Consider the following 19,819-nt stretch of genomic DNA (forward strand, 5'->3'; position numbering starts at 1 on the left):
TAACGGGTTCCGACTCTTCTATGATATTACCAGAAGCAATGGGACGACCATCAATGACTACTACTGAGGCTGGACATGGGAGCTTTCTGAGAGATATCTGATGAACTCGGGCAAAATTCCTATCCATGAAGCAAGAATTAGCTCCAGAATCTAGAAGGGCTAAGGTATGTACTGGAGGGGTACTTTTAGTACTAACTGCTACTTGGACTACGAACACATCACTAACTTGCTTAGAGGGAATGGAACCACTAATGGGCTGCACAGATCTAGGGCTGTCCAACCAAACGGCTCCTATTTTGGCTGGACTTAGTCGTTTAACTCTTCTTCTAATTGGCTAAGGACATCAAATTTGTTTGCGAGATTCGGACTATTAGTACTATTAGGACTATTATGACTATGAGGATTATCAGAGATTCCTACTGAAATAGACTCGGGTTTAGTATAGTCAGAACTAACAATGACTTGGTTTACCTGCCTTCTTGGTCTATGGGGACAGTTTATCGCGATATGCCCTGGTCCACCGCAATAAAGGCATAATCGGTTTGTTCGGCGTCGTTGCTTTTCCTCCTCCGATAGCGGCCCACGACGACGTGTAGTGTCAATTTCCATTGGAGTTGGAGTACTTACTGGAGGCGCATTATGTGACTCCCTTTGAAAAGGTTTCGCTACCACTGAGGCATAGGTAGGCTCGGATCTTGCCCTCGGCATCTGAAATTGTCGTTCCGAACGTCGCTCGAAGAGGCGGTTGTCACATCTGACCGCTCGACTGATTGCTTCTGTTAATGATTTTGGCTCTTCAGGGAAAGTCAAGAGTAAATCCTTGACATCGTTGCGTAGACCATAGCGGAACTGCTCCATCAATGCTTGATCATCCCAGGGGATATCGGCGGCGAGTAGGCGGAAATCTGCAGCATATGCGGAGGCTGGACGGTCACCTTGGCGTAATCGCCGGATTTTGTTGATTGCAGTCCTTATGCTGTCAGTATCTCCAAAACATGCTTTAAACTCACTTATGAATTCTTCAAAATTATTTAGTACTGGAGATTCCTTTTCTAGTAGCGGAGCGAACCATGCTAATGCTGAGCCATTTAACAACGTGCCTACTAAACCCACTTGTGATGCATCGGTGGGATATCGGGACGGATGCATTTGAATAACTAACCGTACCTGGTTAAGAAACCCTCTAAACTGCGATCGCGTTCCATCGAACTTTGTGGGAAGGCCAATCTTGGGTTCTTTATGAATCCCTTGTGCTCCGTGCCCTTGTTGTTGCATTGCTACGATGGTTGCTTCGAGTTGTTGCACGCGTAACGCAAGTTCCCCATGCTGTTGTTGCGTTTGCTGCTTTTCTAAGGAAATTTGCTGAAGATCCCCCAACAAGCGTTGATTTTCTTGTTCCAAAGCATGAAACTTCTCTTTCAAGCATTGAAATTCCGAGAAAACGGATTGATACTCTTCAGCGCTAACGGTGGCCATGGGATGAAGGAAAAGGGAAATAAGAGACTAGTAGGAAAGGAGAGAGACAGAAGGAAGAGGGAGACTAGTAGGACCAAAATCGGTTCAAACTGTCAGGAACTCTATTAAGGCAGAGAAGGAATTAGTACTAAAAGAAGGATTAGTACTATTGTTGGGGAATAGTACTAAGACAGAGAAGGATTAGTACTATGAGAGGTGTCGAACTTTGAGAGAAGGAATGAGTGAGAGAGAGAGAGAGAGAGAGAGAGAGAGAGAGAGAGAGAGAGAGAGAGAGAGAGAGAGAGAGAGAGAATGATGATGCGAAAGATATATGTATTATATGACGGAAGATATACAACAGTAGTTAGAAGGCTTAAGACTGGCGTTGAACCGATTTGGTTCGAACTAATGCCTTGCGCCTCCTTTTATAGTGTCTTCAGGAATACTCCTGAAGTTTCTAGAATGTTCCAGAGAAATCTGGAATATACATCAATTTCCTAATAAAACCTAAATGAAAATAATATCCTTCAAATTACAACTCATAACCTAATGGTAAAGTCTCGACCCGTGTAACAAAAGGTTATGGGTTCGAGTCTAGTTGTTCGAGTCTAGTTATGACACTTACATCCCAATATGGTGGTTGTAACTTGCACAATTGTGACATAAGCCACAAATTGATACAAGTGGCGGTGGTGTTGTGCGCAAAGATGTAGAACTCAAATCTATGAGTAAAACATCAATAGGGGAACTCATGTGGTTTTACTCGAGTTGTAAGGCTCGATAATATGAGTTAAACCTAGATGAGCCGTTGGAAAAAATCGTTCAAAAAACGGCACGATGCCCACTCAATATTAAAAAATAGTCTACATGAATCGTTATACCATTAAACGTACGTAAATAGTGTAGATGAACTTAAAATAAGGACAAGAAAGAGAGTTAATTGTGGGTGGGTAAATGACAATTACTAGAAAAGCATACAAAAGTGAAACGAAAATTTATGTAATTAGAAATGAATTAGAATAATAATCAATTAGGTGTATGAATCATTAAGCGTGCCTTAAGGTATGAAACCCTAAGGTAGTCAACATGCACCTCATCAAGACCACCACATCTCCCTAGAATTGGCCAATTGATGGCTCAATAAAAAGTAAAGTGGCATAGGTAAGCGGCATATACCTCGTTAAGGCCACAACATCCCATAGAATCGGCCAAGTTATGGCTCAATAGAGAGTAGAGTGGCATAGGTAGGCGACATACACCTCGTCATGGCCACAACATCCCATAGACTCGGCCAAGTGATGGCTCAATAGAGAGTGGACTGGCATAGGTAGGCAACATACACCTCGTCATGGCCACAACATCCCATAGACTCGGCCAAGTGATGGCTCAATAGAGGGAAGAGTGGCCTACTCAACATCGAATGCAAAAGGTCCATGAAGTGAGAATGTGCGAGTAGGGCAAACACGCTCAACCCAATGCACAACAATAATTAATATCGTAAGAGAAGGCTCAAGAGAGGGGAGAGTGGGAGATACATCGCAATATGCAAAAGGCCATGAGTTGAGCGTGTGCGATTAGTGCAAACACGCTCGGCCCAATGCACAATAATAATTAAAATCGTATCGTGGTAGAAAGAATAAAGAAAAGAAAAGAAAACGTAATACAAATTTGATTCGACCTTAAAGAACGCATCATCGAAAGAAGAGAGAGATCGAGAAAGAAGAATACCAGGTTAAGAATGTTGTTTTGATCCTGTGAAGACCATGACAAGCCTTGTTAGATCCCCATCGCTCACACGCAAAAAACATCAAAACAACAAAAAAAATTGTTAGTAAATGCTTTGATACCACTGTTAAGAGTCTATTACTAATCAATAGACCAAACTAAAGTAAAAGAAGGAAAATAGAATGGATAGAATAACCCGTTCCCGCTTACCACCCTTGAGCTATGATCTAGACATAGCCAACCTACCACCGACGTCCCATACCGCCGGATATTAGGATGACTAATACCTTGGAGGAGATAAACACGATCATTGAGACGAAAGCCTAGCCCGCACCACCGGTGTCTAAGACATCAGCCTTCTGACATAATGTCATTATGAGGGTAGCTAAGCCTCATATTTATACCTTTTCCTAGGCCCCTTGAATAGATGTGCCTTTCTAAAAGGCTCTCCATTCATTGGTTGTCCAAATCATGATAGTGCATGCACTTATCATTCCTTCTATCCAATCATTAGTCCCTTTTTTAACATTAGGGAACATACCCTTCACTAATGTAAATATTGGTGACCTACCCTCACCAACATTATGTGTACATAACATATACGTGGATGATTTGGTAATCAGAGTACTAAATCTAGCCGAAGTGAATACGGTGAAATCACTCCTATCCGGCATATTTGAAATGAAAAATATACAGGAGCTCCATTACTTCCTTGGCATCGAAGTAATTCTGACACTAGTCGGGATCTTGATCTCTCAACAGCACTACGTTCTCAACTTACTCTAAAAGTTCGGAATGAACGAGTGCAAACCTATGTCTACTCCTCTTGACCGTAATGTCAAGCTCGATGTCGATTCCGGCACAGCCGAGTGTGAGCCAACTCAGTATCGCCAACTGATCGACAGCCTCATCTACCTAACCATCACACGAGCTGACCTCAGCTACTCTGTCAGCCTACTTAGCCAATTCATGCTGAACCCACGGAATCTCCATCTCGATTGTGCTAAGAGGATACTTCGGTATGTCGGTGGTACAATGGATTACGACATTCTGTACAAGTTGAATACGCTTATTCAACTCGAAGGGTACACAGATGCGGATTGCGCCGGATATAAGGACGATAGATGATTGACATCTGAATTCGTCTTCTCCCTCTCCAACAGAGCAATCTCGTGGAGCAGCAAGAAGCAACCGACAGTTGCACTATCGAGCACGGAGGCTGAATACAGGGGTGTGGCAATCACAGCATGCAAAGTCGTATGGCTGAAGCGCGTACTAAATGATCTTGGTGTACCCATCAATGATCTAATTTGCTTATACATCAACAACATGAGCAATATCTACCTCGCAACCCCGTATTTCACACACGGACTAAACACATCGAAGTGCACTACCACTTCATTCGCGAGCGCGTTCTAGCCGGCGAAATCGATCTACAACACATCAATACACACCTTCAAGTTGCGGATATCTTTACGAAGACCTTAGGCATCGACAAGCTTGGGCAATTCGCATCTGACCTTGGTCTCACGATATCTACGTTGCCGAGCTTGAGGGGGAGTACAACATGTGACACGGAAGTGCCCTAGCCTAGTTGGTATTTAAACCAACCCTTTGTAACTTAGTTGTTTGTTGGAAGTAATATACAGTTTCTTGTTCTCTCTCTCTCTCTCTCTCTCTCTCTCTCTCTCTCTCTCTCTCTCTCTCTCTCTCTCTCTCTCTCTCTCTCTCTCTCTCTCTCTCTCTCTCTCTCTCTCTCTCTCGTACATACACACACACACACGCAGTCATCTTCGGCTACACTAAATCTCTCTCGATTCTTTACGGATTATAAGTCCAAAGCTAACTACTAGATTGTAGAACAATGCCTTACATCTTGTTTTCCAACATTAGCTAGTTGGTTTTTGGAGTTCCATGTCCTAACCACCAAACTTTAGAACTGTAAAGAATAACCCACGGAAGCTTGTAGACACAACTGGTTCTGCCAAAAAGCAACAGAAAACAAAATCAAGTTTTAATGGGAAACTTCAAACTACACAGAGAGAACATAATAGTAAACTCTAAGTTTCAAAATATTACTCTGTACATAAAACGTGCTCAAAGAGCACTTTTATACAAGTTCTTAAAAGGACTGACAGAAGTATTGATAAGTACTTCAATACTCGTACTGAGCTATTGACACGAACTCCTAGGACCATAACAAGAGCTTTAGTTTTGGCTCCAACCCGGATGAGGTCATTCGTTCAATTTGGTGAGCTCTTGGTTAGCTTCGTCCAGTTGTGTCTTTATTAACCTGTTGTTCCTCAACATGCTTTCATTCGGCATGTTGGGAGGATTTCGTTAGCTGCACAAACTCTTTCAAAAGCTCACAATGTGTGCACTAGGCCAGCTTGTTCCACTTCTCTTTGCCACATACCACTACGGTGTGCAAGGGTACCAACCCTAAAAGATGTTTGTTCTAGGTACTCGAATGCTCGATTCGAGTAAAACTAGGAATCGACAACAGCTCGGCTCAAGCCTAAATTGAACAGTGAAACCATTTTTAAATGGTTTGGTGGTTCGATTAATCTTGAGCTTCCTTAACCGACCGTTTTTAAACGGTTTGGCGGTTCGATTAGGCTTGAGCTTCCTTAACCGGTTTGAGCTGGGTTTGGGATGGCTAAAATCGAACCAAATCGATTTGGGCCAAACCCGGCAACCAAGCCCGTTAAGGCTTAATTGGCTTGGCTAAACCAGCTTAGGAACCGGTTCAATTTAGGTTCGGAAACTCTCAAACCAATATAGGCTTAACATGTTTGGTTTGGACAAGGCGAAACCGAACCGTTGCCTTCAGGGGAAAAGACCAACACAAATATGTATGTATATATAGGCCCTTTTGGAGAAGAAGAAGAAGGAAACAGATATACATACATACATACATATAGGCCTCTGTTTTTTGTTCTTCGTTCACAAAAACAGTCATGGGGAAGAACAAAGAAGCTTCAGCAGCAGCAGCACAGCCCCCCAAAGGCTCCTCCAAAGACAGCAAGAAAGAATCCCAACAACCCAAGAAGGAGAAGCTGTCTGTCTCGGCTTTCCTCGCTGGCCTCGATAGCAAGAGTAAAGACAGCCTCCCCGGTGCCAAACCTAAACCTAAACCTAAGCAAGCCAAAGCTCAAGATGACTACATCTCCGGTCTCGATCTGCCCCCTTCCGATGACGATGAAGAAGATGAAAGACCTGAGATCAGCGAAGAAGAGATGGAGAAAAGAAGGCACCAGGCTGAATTTGGTCCCGGGATGGGCGCGGCGTCAGAGAAGGATGCCAAGAAAAAGGAGAAGAAGGATCAGATGGCTGCCCACGTGGCCGAGATAGCGAAGAAAGAAGCTCTCAAGGATGATAGGAGTGCTTTCTCTGTTGTGGTCGGGTCCCGGACCTCAATCCTCGACGGTGAAGATGGCGATGGCGATGCCAATCTCAAGGACATCTCGGTGGAGAATTTCTCGGTCTCGGCACGAGGTAAGGAGCTCTTTAAGAATGCTTCGGTTAAGATTGCTCATGGTCACAAGTATGGACTTGTGGGTCCTAATGGGAAGGGTAAATCTACCCTTCTCAAGCTTCTTGCATGGCGACAGCTCCCAGTACCAAAGAATATCGACATTCTATTGGTTGAGCAAGAGGTCGTGGGTGATGAGAGAACCGCTTTAGAAGCCGTCGTATCGGCCAATGAAGAGCTCATCAGGCTCCGAGAAGAGGCAATAAGGTTGCAGAACCTCACCCTTCTAGATGATGATGACGAAGAAGAGGAGATGAATGGTAAGGAGAAGGATCCCGAGATATATACAGCAGGTGAGAAGTTAACCGAGGTCTATGAAAAGCTTCAAATGATGGGTTCAGATGCAGCCGAAGCACATGCTTCCAAGATATTGGCTGGATTAGGGTTCACCAAGGCCATGCAAGGGCGGGCCACCAAATCCTTTAGTGGAGGGTGGAGAATGAGAATATCGTTGGCCCGTGCTCTCTTTGTTCAACCCACCTTGTTGCTGCTCGACGAACCCACCAACCACTTGGATCTACGAGCTGTGTTGTGGTTAGAGGAGTATCTGTTGAGGTGGAAGAAGACCCTCGTGGTGGTTTCTCATGATCGCGATTTTCTCAACTCCGTCTGCACGGACATCATCCACCTCCACGACGAGAAATTGCATCTCTATCGGGGAAATTTTGACGCTTTTGAAGTGGGTTATGAGCAAAAACGCAAGGAAGTGAACAAGAAGTTTGAGACATATGATAAGCAAATAAAGGCAGCGCAAAGGAGCGGAAGCAAAGCCCAACAAGACAAGGTGAAAGATCGAGCAAAGTATGCCGCGGGGAAAGAAGCTCGATCGAAGGGAAAAGGAAAATCTGGGGCAGAGGAGGATGAGACCCCTATTGTAGAAGTACCTAAGAAATGGAAAGATTACAGTGTACAATTTGACTTTCCTGAACCAACTGAGCTGACGCCACCTCTTCTCCAACTCATCGAGGTTCATTTTAGCTATCCTGGGAGGGAAGATTTTGCTCTCAAGGGTATCGATGTCGGCATTGATATGGGCACCCGAGTAGCCATAGTGGGCCCGAACGGAGCAGGGAAATCCACTCTACTTAACCTGCTTGCAGGTGACCTAGAGCCATTACAAGGGGAATGTCGAAGAAGCCAGAAGCTCCGGATCGGGAGATATTCTCAACATTTTGTGGATTTGCTTACTATGGATGAGACCCCAGTGCAATATTTGTTGAGGCAATATCCGGATCAAGAAGGGCCAAGCAAACAAGAAACAGTTCGAGCAAAGTTGGGGAAGTTTGGCTTACCGAGCCATAATCACCTTACACCTATCATAAAACTCTCTGGAGGGCAAAAGTCCAGGGTTGTGTTCACGGCCATTTCAATGGCAAAACCTCATATTTTGCTCTTAGATGAGCCTACCAATCACCTGGATATGCAAAGTATCGATGCTTTAGCGGATGCTTTGGGTAAGTTTACAGGTGGAGTAGTGCTCGTGAGTCATGATTCTCGCCTGATCTCTCAAGTTTGCGAAGATGAAGAGAAGAGCGAGATATGGATTGTTGATAATGGGACTGTAAGGAAATATCCAGGGTCTTTTGAGGAATATAAGACAGAGTTACAAAGGGAGATCAAAGCTGAAGTGGATGAGTAGACAAACTAAATGAAAAGAAAAATCAAATGAGAAAAGAAATCAATCATTGATTTTGTTAGTTTTTTATTATACAAAATGTATTCGTACCTGAAGAGTTTGTTGTTAAGGTCCCAAAGACTTTAAATCGGCATGGATCGATTTTATTTTCTTCTTCCCAGATTGTTCTAATGTGATCTTCTGTTTTTTTAATGTATGACATTGTGTTAGTTCTTATTTGTGCGCTGAATATACATGCGCAGAGAAAGCAGTTAGCTCTCAAGGTCTTCGGTTATACAATATGGTCATTCTTTTGGCCGCTTTATCATTTCTTGTAATTGTTACTTGTAGTAATTGAATAAAAGCTTCATATATGAAGTATAAAATGAACTCTTTCTGCATTGAATAAAATTCAAACTCACCTAGTTTGCTAAAAGAATCAACATGTGCTCTCTGTTTTACTGTAAAGAATCCAAACCTTAATTGTTTTAATGATAAAAAAAATCCCTACCTTGGATTGTCATGTAATGAAGTTTAGGTAACAAGTTGGATATGCACATTATATAGAGACTAAAGCAATCATCTCCTAAAACTGTTTGTCACCCATTGCAGTGATTTCATTTCATTGGAATGCATGTCAAATTTCTGGGTTTGATTCCATTCTCCCTCTAGATGATCCAAGCATGTCGTTTTAGAATTAAAACAATTTGTTGCAAGTTGTGAATTGAACTTTATTCTACTTGTGAGTGTATGTGGTTTATTTCTCTCCTGTGGATTTTAATAATGTGTTTGTCGCCCATGGATCTGTTTATATCTTCTATCTGTATGTCTATAAATGGTGTTTCCCAACAATCTTTTTCACTGCTCTCATTGTGTGAATGTGGATTTTAAATCAAAACATTGGAGAGTTCTTCCATATCAATTCAAAATTTCAACCACAAAACTCCCCATTTCTTTTGCATAGATGTGATCTCACACTTCAACCGAATAAAATTACATATTCTCATTACTTCTCCAGCAATATTCACAGCATCCAAATTCTATATAGCCTTGCTACTCATGCCTTTCATTATGAGGACATATTGTATATTTAAAAGGTGGGAACCATGGAATGTCTGAGATTCAAATGCAACCACTAGACACCAAAAAGGCATGGTTATGAGCAAGCAAAGGCCCTCATGTTAATCTTCCAAGTTGAGGAAGATTCGAACTTCATCTGCTTTTGGAAATAGCTTAACATTTAGGTCACCATTCTCGAACACACTATTGAATATGGCATCTCCTGATTCTCTTTTCCATAAACCTGAACAGGTAAAGCTGTAGGTCGACCTTTTAAAACACTGCAATGTCAGCTTCATTTCAGGCTACATAATGTGTACATCAAGGATTTTCCTCTCATTCTCATTCTAAATCAGTTAGGTTCTTAGAGAGAATATCGATTTTATTTCCCATTATGACATATCTTAACAGGATCAAAGAGATTTTTATCATATTGACCTTTGACAGCCAGTCTCAGTTTATTATTTAATTGCCCAACAGCTTCTATAGGATATTGTGAAGCATTGGAACTGGCTTCTATCCCAATAATGACCAATTTCAGAATTTACAAACATTGACCATCTCACCATCTGCTTACATTTCCAATAACAAACACTTTACTTCTTCTGTATCTGGTGATAATAAATCATCTCTACTATTGCAATACTACAAGTTTACTTAACTTCTTTTGGGATAAAGAAACACATCTTCCCTGAACTTGAAATACCAAACAATTTCTATATAGCATAACCAAATACGAAGTAGTTTATCTCATACAATACACATCAAAGACTCCCTAACAACTCTCTTTCTTTTAACTGATAATCAGGAGGGATTTTCTGTGGAGAGATTTCACAACCATTAAATTTGGATAGAGATTGATTGATTAACAAAATGCCAAAACAATCAATCAGGTTCCAAAAGGACTCAATTAAATTAAAAGGAGCTAGTATACGATCCTTGCATCACCCCAGGTTTTGAAAGATTCATATTAATGTCAGCAAGCTCTAACTGTCAAGAAGCAAAAGCCAAACAGCATTGTGGAACTTGCAATGATGTATTCAGTTCTACAGTGTAAAACATGGCCTTTTTTATTCTACCACCGAGTGGCGGAAGACTAAGTTGCAATGATTTCACTTGGCAGATTGAAACAGGTTGGAGTAAACTATCATGACAAAAGCTCACTGTAACGGATTTGTTTTCTAAAAAGAAGTAAAGAAGGCTTGTTCAAACTCGTTGCGTAGCGCTTTAGTACCAGTAGAGCCAGAAGATTTATAATAGAATGAATACTACACATGAAGATCCCCAAGGTGATTTTTAATCAGACATTTGGTGTTCACTGTTTTGTGCAAAGATTGTAAACGCTTTAATTCTTTAGAAGAAACGAGGGCAAGACATGACATAAAAAGCACCAACGTGATGGACGACATGAATGTAATGAAGAATTAATATCCTTTAGAAACCTACAGGCGATCTGTGCAAACTTGAATTAAATAGAGAAGAAGGCTTCTTTTAGAATAACCAAAAGCTGAGTTCAACACTCGACTCTTTTGTCATTGCATCGACCTTGACAAAAACATTTCAAACTGGGGCCTCTTAAAACAAAAGACTGCTCTTACTGAGACAGTTCCAACACATAACAAAAAGCTGCAAAATATGACTTCAAAAAAACCAACCAGATTGTCTTTAATTTTGTTCACAATGGCACTATACTCTGAAACCCTCTTTCCAAATTTTGGGCTTCAACAAATTCAACAATTCCATTTTGAACTAATTGAAACCATGCCCAGAAAGACAGCTTTGTTTTCCTGTGGCTGCATTGTAACCTGAATTCCACCTGATTAGAGTTTACATAAGAGAAGATTGTGATACAGGCTTGATCATAAAAAAACCACATTTGTATCCTCAGCTTTTGGATGAAATCATGGATATTATAAGCCTTATGATTGTGTACCAAGTATGAAATTTCTGGCATACAAAAAGCTAATCAAATGATCTAAAACGAAACAAATATTCTGCAATGCAGAATCACATACATGAGAACTCTGTTTAAAAAGAGAATAGTTCTAGTAATATTACTTTACCATCTTAGAATCCTATGGCCTAGATATGGATGCTGAAAACATAAACCAAAGACCATTAAGATATGTGAGTACGACGTTCAACATCTAATGGTTCTGTAAACTTACAACCAAAAAATGGCTGATTTAGAGATTTCATTGTCTATTTATTGAGTGTCAAACCATCCACAAAGTCCATGATATGCAAGATACTGCAGTGTTTTACAGTAAGACAGGGATCCATCCCGTAGTTCTAATCCATGTTGAGTAGTCAAGTTGCAAGTATTCAGGAGGTATTCTAATTGTTCATGGATTGATATTGCTGGAACCTTCGTTAGTAGCTCATGCACCTTCCTTGCAGAAAGACTTGTTTTAAGAGGTCATTGATCGATGGCAATGAAATCACAAATATATATTGTTTTTCCTTTCAAGGAGCAAGCTGCATTCATGAAATGCTGCCAATAATAATAAAATGTACAGTGCATCATATTTAAACAAGGGGATAGTAATTTGACAAATGAAATGGCATAGCATAGAAATGAATGATATAGCTACAACGCCTAGGGAACACTACACATTCCCACAGTTCTTTTACATCCTACAAATATTGCTAATAAGACTTCTCAAGAACTAGGACATTGAAATCCTCCATCCCAAGTGATACCCACATGCAATTCCATGGTTTGACTGTGCCAGTCACTATTATTTCATATTTCAGTTCTCCATCTCTGCAAAGAAGTCCAACACCCTCTCCGGATAGAAATCACTCTCTTTTTCTCGTATTATATTCTGCAGCGTGACATATCCAATAACCCTTTTCTATTTATCAATGGCATAAATCAACAATATGATGCTCTTATGATGATGACATAAGCTACAAAGTTTGGAGTGCTTGAGGGTTGAGTTAGCCAGCCAGGAGGGATATGAATGGCTCAAAGATATAATGAATGGATCCTCCTTACTGAGGATGGTTTCACCATGCTTCAGCAGTCTAAGGTTGAAAACAGATACTGGGGCATTTTGGCGACTGTACTCCACATAAACAAGAAGAAGATGAATATAATCACGTATGCCAAGATGTCCACAACCATGTATCTTTGGAGATCTGAGCCAATTTATATAAGAATATGAATCAGTTTCTATCCATAACAATCAATATCTCTCTCTGTTTAACTATAGGACAAGCATCCCAAAATGGCGATCCCTCATCACTCTCTATGGTAATAGATGTCAATGAAACGGAAAGGATGGCCATCCATAATGGTAGACAAGGCGCTGTGATGAGAAAAATGTGGTTATCGATGTTCACATGCAAATCATACAGACAGCTACTATCTGGTTGCCAACTTGTATATGATCAGAATAGCTTCACTGTATATCATTCCATGTGATGCACCACGGTATTATCACACATTTTGCCAGCAACAACCATTAAGAGTTCATATACATACATGTTAATATATATATTTACAGTTGAAGAATCATCCAGACATTATTATATACGGTTGAAAAATTAGGGCCGGTTTTATGCATAAATATGAGCTCGTTGCCCCATGTTCTATTTTAACATGAGTGTGGCTCATATTCTGGAAGCGATAGAATTCTTGAATAATAGAATGAAGACTAACCCCTTATATGATTCTGCTTCATTATAAGTGGCCAGATCCCACTCTCATTCCTGTTGCAGATAAAGTACCTTGCAAATTCATCGATCTGGCACATCCTCGTTTTGGGTCTCTTTGTGGAAAATCATCCGGACGTGGATTGAACAATGCAACCTTTTCATGCCAAAGTCTAAAACAAATGATTACTCTTTTCCATATCACCTCAATCAACAAACATATCAAATATATTAGCATTCTGATCATGCAGTTAGAAAAAAGTTTCGCATCTTGCAAACATGCAACTATCATATATAAAAGAGGTGATGAAATCCAATAAAACGAATTTCAAGGTATTAGAATACAATAAAATAACAAGCACATTCTGGTGTGAACCTTACTCTTGTACTTCTGAAGCGACTTTCTTTGACAGAACCATATTCCCACAATTAGTGCCTTACAGTTCCCCACAATCTGGCCTCGTGATTTTCCACCATCAAGCTCCTCCATACTGTCACTCACACACCAAGCACTGAGGAATATCATTCGTTCTTACTTTATTTCATTATATTATATTATTTATTTTGTTAGTTATGAGAAGATTCTATTCACTACTTGCAATGAATAGTTTTCCATGTGGCATGCATTCAAATGAAGTGAAATTGGCACGAAGAGAAACAAATGGTTTCAGTAGGTCATTGCTTAAGTCTCTACATAAGGAGTACATCCGACTTGTTCAATATATTTAGGGAAGATCGTTATGATATACATGGCCAAGTAAACAAAAGAGAGCAATTCTAAGCTAGTTTTAAAAAGAAGGTGACTTTCTATTTCATTCAATGAAGAAAGCATTCACTTTTCCCTTAATATACAAAGAATATCTTCATTTCAAGAAGATTGAAGCTTTATTCAAATATGACAACCAACAATCAAAAGAAACATTTGAATAATCCTGTTGTCTACCCATGGACTCTGAAAAAAGAACTCTCTCTGTCATGTACATTCATATCAAAACGAAAAAGTTATGATTGTTTTGTCTCAATAAAAAAATAGGCATCCCATTCGAACTATCTGGGAAGAAGAAAATAAAACAATCCACTCCCATTTTAAGTCTCTGAGGCCTTAATAGAAAACTCTTACCAAGCAAAAACAAAATTTTGGAAGAGGAAAAATAGACAAATAATTGATTTCTCTGCTATTTTGATTTTTCTTTTCATTTAGTTTGTCTACTCATCCACTTCAGCTTTGATCTCCCTTTGTAACTCTGTCTTATATTCCTCAAAAGACCCTGGATATTTCCTTACAGTCCCATTATCAACAATCCATATCTCGCTCTTCTCTTCATCTTCGCAAACTTGAGAGATCAGGCGAGAATCATGACTCACGAGCACTACTCCACCTGTAAACTTACCCAAAGCATCCGCTAAAGCATCGATACTTTGCATATCCAGGTGATTGGTAGGCTCATCTAAGAGCAAAATATGAGGTTTTGCCATTGAAATGGCCGTGAACACAACCCTGGACTTTTGCCCTCCAGAGAGTTTTATGATAGGTGTAAGGTGATTATGGCTCGGTAAGCCAAACTTCCCCAACTTTGCTCGAACTGTTTCTTGTTTGCTTGGCCCTTCTTGATCCGGATATTGCCTCAACAAATATTGCACTGGGGTCTCATCCATAGTAAGCAAATCCACAAAATGTTGAGAATATCTCCCGATCCGGAGCTTCTGGCTTCTTCGACATTCCCCTTGTAATGGCTCTAGGTCACCTGCAAGCAGGTTAAGTAGAGTGGATTTCCCTGCTCCGTTCGGGCCCACTATGGCTACTCGGGTGCCCATATCAATGCCGACATCGATACCCTTGAGAGCAAAATCTTCCCTCCCAGGATAGCTAAAATGAACCTCGATGAGTTGGAGAAGAGGTGGCGTCAGCTCAGTTGGTTCAGGAAAGTCAAATTGTACACTGTAATCTTTCCATTTCTTAGGTACTTCTACAATAGGGGTCTCATCCTCCTCTGCCCCAGATTTTCCTTTTCCCTTCGATCGAGCTTCTTTCCCCGCGGCATACTTTGCTCGATCTTTCACCTTGTCTTGTTGGGCTTTGCTTCCGCTCCTTTGCACTGCCTTTATTTGCTTATCATATGTCTCAAACTTCTTGTTCACTTCCTTGCGTTTTTGCTCATAACCCACTTCAAAAACGTCAAAATTTCCCCGATAGAGATGCAATTTCTCGTCGTGGAGGTGGATGATGTCCGTGCAGACGGAGTTGAGAAAATCGCGATCATGAGAAACCACCACGAGGGTCTTCTTCCACCTCAACAGATACTCCTCTAACCACAACACAGCTCGTAGATCCAAGTGGTTGGTGGGTTCGTCGAGCAGCAACAAGGTGGGTTGAACAAAGAGAGCACGGGCCAACGATATTCTCATTCTCCACCCTCCACTAAAGGATTTGGTGGCCCGCCCTTGCATGGCCTTGGTGAACCCTAATCCAGCCAATATCTTGGAAGCATGTGCTTCGGCTGCATCTGAACCCATCATTTGAAGCTTTTCATAGACCTCGGTTAACTTCTCACCTGCTGTGTATATCTCGGGATCCTTCTCCTTACCATTCATCTCCTCTTCTTCGTCATCATCATCTAGAAGGGTGAGGTTCTGCAACCTTATTGCCTCTTCTCGGAGCCTGATGAGCTCTTCATTGGCCGATACGACGGCTTCTAAAGCGGTTCTCTCATCACCCACGACCTCTTGCTCAACCAATAGAATGTCGATATTCTTTGGTACTGGGAGCTGTCGCCATGCAAGAAGCTTGAGAAGGGTAGATTTACCCTTCCCATTAGGACCCACAAGTCCATACTTGTGACCATGAGCAATCTTAACCGAAGCATTCTTAAAGAGCTCCTTACCTCGTGCCGAGACCGAGAAATTCTCCACCGAGATGTCCTTGAGATTGGCATCGCCATCGCCATCTTCACCGTCGAGGATTGAGGTCCGGGACCCGACCACAACAGAGAAAGCACTCCTATCATCCTTGAGAGCTTCTTTCTTCGCTATCTCGGCCACGTGGGCAGCCATCTGATCCTTCTTCTCCTTTTTCTTGGCATCCTTCTCTGACGCCGCGCCCATCCCGGGACCAAATTCAGCCTGGTGCCTTCTTTTCTCCATCTCTTCTTCGCTGATCTCAGGTCTTTCATCTTCTTCATCGTCATCGGACGGGGGCAGATCGAGACCGGAGATGTAGTCATCTTGAGCTTTGGCTTGCTTAGGTTTAGGTTTAGGTTTAGGTTTGGCACCGGGGAGGCTGTCTTTACTCTTGCTATCGAGGCCAGCGAGGAAAGCCGAGACCGAGAGCCTCTCCTTCTTGGGTTGTTGCGAGTCTTTCTTGCTGTCTTTGGAAGAAGTGGAAGGCGCTCCTCTTCCATCATCTGCGAGTCTCTCTTGCTGGACCTTCTTCTTGGGACCCATCTCTGGATGGGGTCTCCCTCAATCAGCAACAGGGAGGGCGAGGCAGGGCCTTGAAGGGCAAGAGGAAGAAGCAGAAGCACAGAGAGAGTGTGTGTGTGTGTGAGTGAGTGAGTGAGTGAGAGAGAGAGAGTGTGTGTGTGTGTGTGTGTGTGTGTGTGTGTTTTGAGCGTTATTTTTCATGAGGTGTTTATCAATATAGAGAGAGAGAGAGTTTGTGTGTGTGTGTGTGTGTTTTGAGTGTTATTTTTCATGATGGGGTTTATCAATATATATATATAGAGAGAGAGAGAGAGAGTGTGTGTGTGTGTGTGTGTGTGTGTGTGTGTGTGTGTGTGTGTTTTGAGTGTGATTTTTCATGAGGTGTTTATCAATATAGAGAGAGAGTGTGTGTGTGTGTGTGTGTGTGTGTGTGTGTGGTTTGAGTGTTATTTTTCATGAGGGGTTTATCAATATATATATATAGAGAGAGAGAGTGTGTGTGTGTGTGTGTGTGTGGTTTGAGTGTTATTTTGCATGAGGTGTTTATCATAGAGAGAGAGAGTGAGAGAGAGATTGTGTGTGTGTGTGTGTGTGTGTTTTGACTCTCGAGTGTTATTTTCCATGAAAGGGTTTATCGAGAGAGAGAGAGAGAGAGAGAGAAAGAAAGTGTGTGTGTGTGTGTGTGTGTGTTATTTTTCATGAAAGGGTTTATCGAGAGAGAGAGAGAGAGAAAGAAAGTGTGTGTGTGTGTGTGTGTGTTATTTTTCATGAAAGGGTTTATCAATAGAGAGAGAGTGTGTGTGTGTGTGTGTGTGTGTGGAGAGGGAAAGAGAGAGAGAGAGAATGTGTGTGTGTGTGTCTGTCTGTGTGTTTTGCGTGTTTTTTTTGTTTTTTTTTTTCCAAAAACATATCCTCCATTGGTATTAAAGAAATCAATATACAAAACAGTCCGCTATTACAATCAATATTGCAACATATTTAAGTAAAAAACTTCTTGAACAGTCATGTAGCTTCAGCAATCCAGCCACCTTTATCGTCCATATTAATCAAGGAATTACCACCAATGACCTTTATTAATGGAGTCTATGCGACATATATTTCTAAGCATTCCGTCTCTCATTTTGATTAGCAAACTACCACCATTAGAAATCCTTGCAATCTGATCGAAACTTTGTCGATGAATTCCAATGGTTGGCGTCGATGAATTGTTGCCACCGAAATCATAAGACCACTGAAGAGTCTGTTTTCTAGTATCTTTACAACATTCCATGAAGCCGCATCTTGTTAAGTAGACACTCCCTCGAGGTCTTTCCAAGTCCACTTAATAACAACCTTTGATAAGGACCACAAAATAATGTAGTGAACCATGTATTTACTCATCATTCCTTCAGTTTTTTATGCAGTTTGCTCTTCCTTTGAACTTGTTAACCGAGCAGCTCATTGTGTTAAAACTCATTCTTGATCTGTAGTTGAGAACTTAAGAGTTCAAATGGATATTCCACTACCTCCCAATGTTAAGAGCCCACGAAACATGTTTGACTGGATTATCTTCTTCATCGATGTCTCTTAGCTCAGCAGTGCAAAGCCATCGTTGATGGGAATGCTGAAATCCCCAAACCTTAGCAATATTGAGTGAAGTTGAAGTTGAATTGCAACCAAAAACGAATGCAGGATGTGGACTTATCAACGTAGAAGCCTTCGAAGACACAGATGCTCCAAAAGACGAATTGGTAACATTCTTTTCCGCCAGAGTTCTTGCATTTTAGAACTCAGACCTGGTTGTCCACCCTGTTTGTTGGTAGTCCTGCTTAACATATATACCATGTTTGTCCACAAGATATTGCTTTTTGGCAAATGTTTGTATATCAAGGCCTTCTTCATCTGTTGCGGTTGAAGACACCAAACAGTCCATAATGCACATGTCATGATTGGCTGCCTAGGACAACCCCCATCTATCCTCTCCCATGACGAAACGACCATGTCCTTCATCTCCACGATCATTGAAAATATATTTGTATTGAATCTCCTTCGCATCAACACTCTGGTTTATCACAACAGCCATGCGCCGGTTACACCACAATCATCTACCCAGTCAAAATTATTTTATTAAAAATAAATTAGATAGTCGGCTTCGACCCCCCCACCATCTTCACTCATCCTTATCAGAGAATAATTTCTTCATTCAATCCACATCAGTCATCTCACCGATTATCATCTTGTTAATGCCAATGTCCACGAAAATCCTGTGTTAACAACCAAAAATTAGTCCAAAAGTTTCCTCACCCACTCCTGATAGTCGGCTTCGACCCCCCCACCATCTTCACTCATCCTTATCACAGAAAAATTTCTTCATTCAATCCACATCAACCATCTCGCAAATTAGCATCTTGCCTTGCCAATGTCCCCACAAATCCTGTATTAACAACAAAAAATTAGTGTAAAAGCTTCCTCACCCACTCGTGATAATCGGCTTCGATCTCCCCACCATCTTCACTCATCCTTATCACAAAAAAAATTTCTTCGTTCAGTCCACATCAGCCATCTTGGCAATTAGCGTGTTGCCAATGTCCACGAAAATACTGTATTAACAACAAAAGATTAGTCTAAAAGTTTCCTCACCCACTCTTGATAGTCGGCTTCGACCCCGCCACCATCTTCCCTCATGCTTATCACAAAAAATTCTTCAATCAGTCCACATCAGCCATCTTGCCGATTAGCATATTGCCAATGTCCACGAAAAACCTGTATTAAAAACAGAAATTAGTGTAAAAGTTTCCTCATCCAGTCATGTTAGTCGGCTTCGACCCACCCACCATCTTCACTCATCCTTATCGCAGAAAAATTTCTCCATTCAGTCCCTATCAGCCATCTCGCCGATTAGCATCTTGCCAATGTCCACGAAAATCCGCATCAATCAGTTGATTGTCATTGAGTATCCCCAATAGCTTAAACCTACAGAAACAAACATGAATGCACACTCTCGTGTCCTTATGAAAATCATTATCAATCATTCCTCTCTAAGGTAAAGCATCATTATTAGTCATCCCTATCTAAGGTAAAGCATCTGCTATATTATCCGCACCAATCATATCAGAGATTACCGCCAAAAGCTTATTTTATGAAAAGACTCTTGCTATGTGCCAGAATCACCTCTTCCATGTTGATTTATGTTGTGTGCTCTAAGGACGGTGCTGGTGGCGGGAACAACCAACGAGGTGGTACGTAATTCCACTTGACATTAGCCTCTGCATCCAACATGATAAGAATAGATGACCAAACTCTTCTAATGCTCCTTCTTTTTCGACTAGTTGTGTCTCCTGATCCCTTACAACTGTCATAATCACCTTTAA

General features: G+C 41.3%; 1 protein-coding gene and 1 pseudogene across 1 annotated transcript; one reads left to right on the forward strand and one right to left on the reverse strand.

Annotated features, from left to right (window-relative positions):
- Nucleotides 1-6,065: 6,065 nt before the first annotated feature.
- On the forward strand, nucleotides 6,066-8,543 carry LOC147849987 (ABC transporter F family member 4-like). The gene has a single exon (XM_087337079.1). The coding sequence runs from the start codon at nucleotides 6,141-6,143 to the stop codon at nucleotides 8,352-8,354; it is 2,214 nt and encodes a 737-aa protein (XP_087193205.1). The 5' UTR covers nucleotides 6,066-6,140; the 3' UTR covers nucleotides 8,355-8,543.
- A 5,657-nt stretch (nucleotides 8,544-14,200) lies between these two features.
- Nucleotides 14,201-16,490, reverse strand: LOC147849988 (ABC transporter F family member 4 pseudogene; annotated as a pseudogene).
- Between the last annotated feature and the right edge of the window lie 3,329 nt (nucleotides 16,491-19,819).

The sequence above is a fragment of the Azolla caroliniana genome, unplaced genomic scaffold, assembly GCF_043228905.1.
Source record: "Azolla caroliniana isolate FFs.n. ecotype wild unplaced genomic scaffold, voAzoCaro1.0.p SCAF_22, whole genome shotgun sequence".
NCBI lineage: Eukaryota > Viridiplantae > Streptophyta > Polypodiopsida > Salviniales > Salviniaceae > Azolla > Azolla caroliniana.

Bases quoted from the DNA above. Each gene is read 5' to 3' on its own strand.
- LOC147849987 (XM_087337079.1), top strand. From the start codon at position 6,141: ATGGGGAAGAACAAAGAAGCTTCAGCAGCAGCAGCACAGCCCCCCAAA.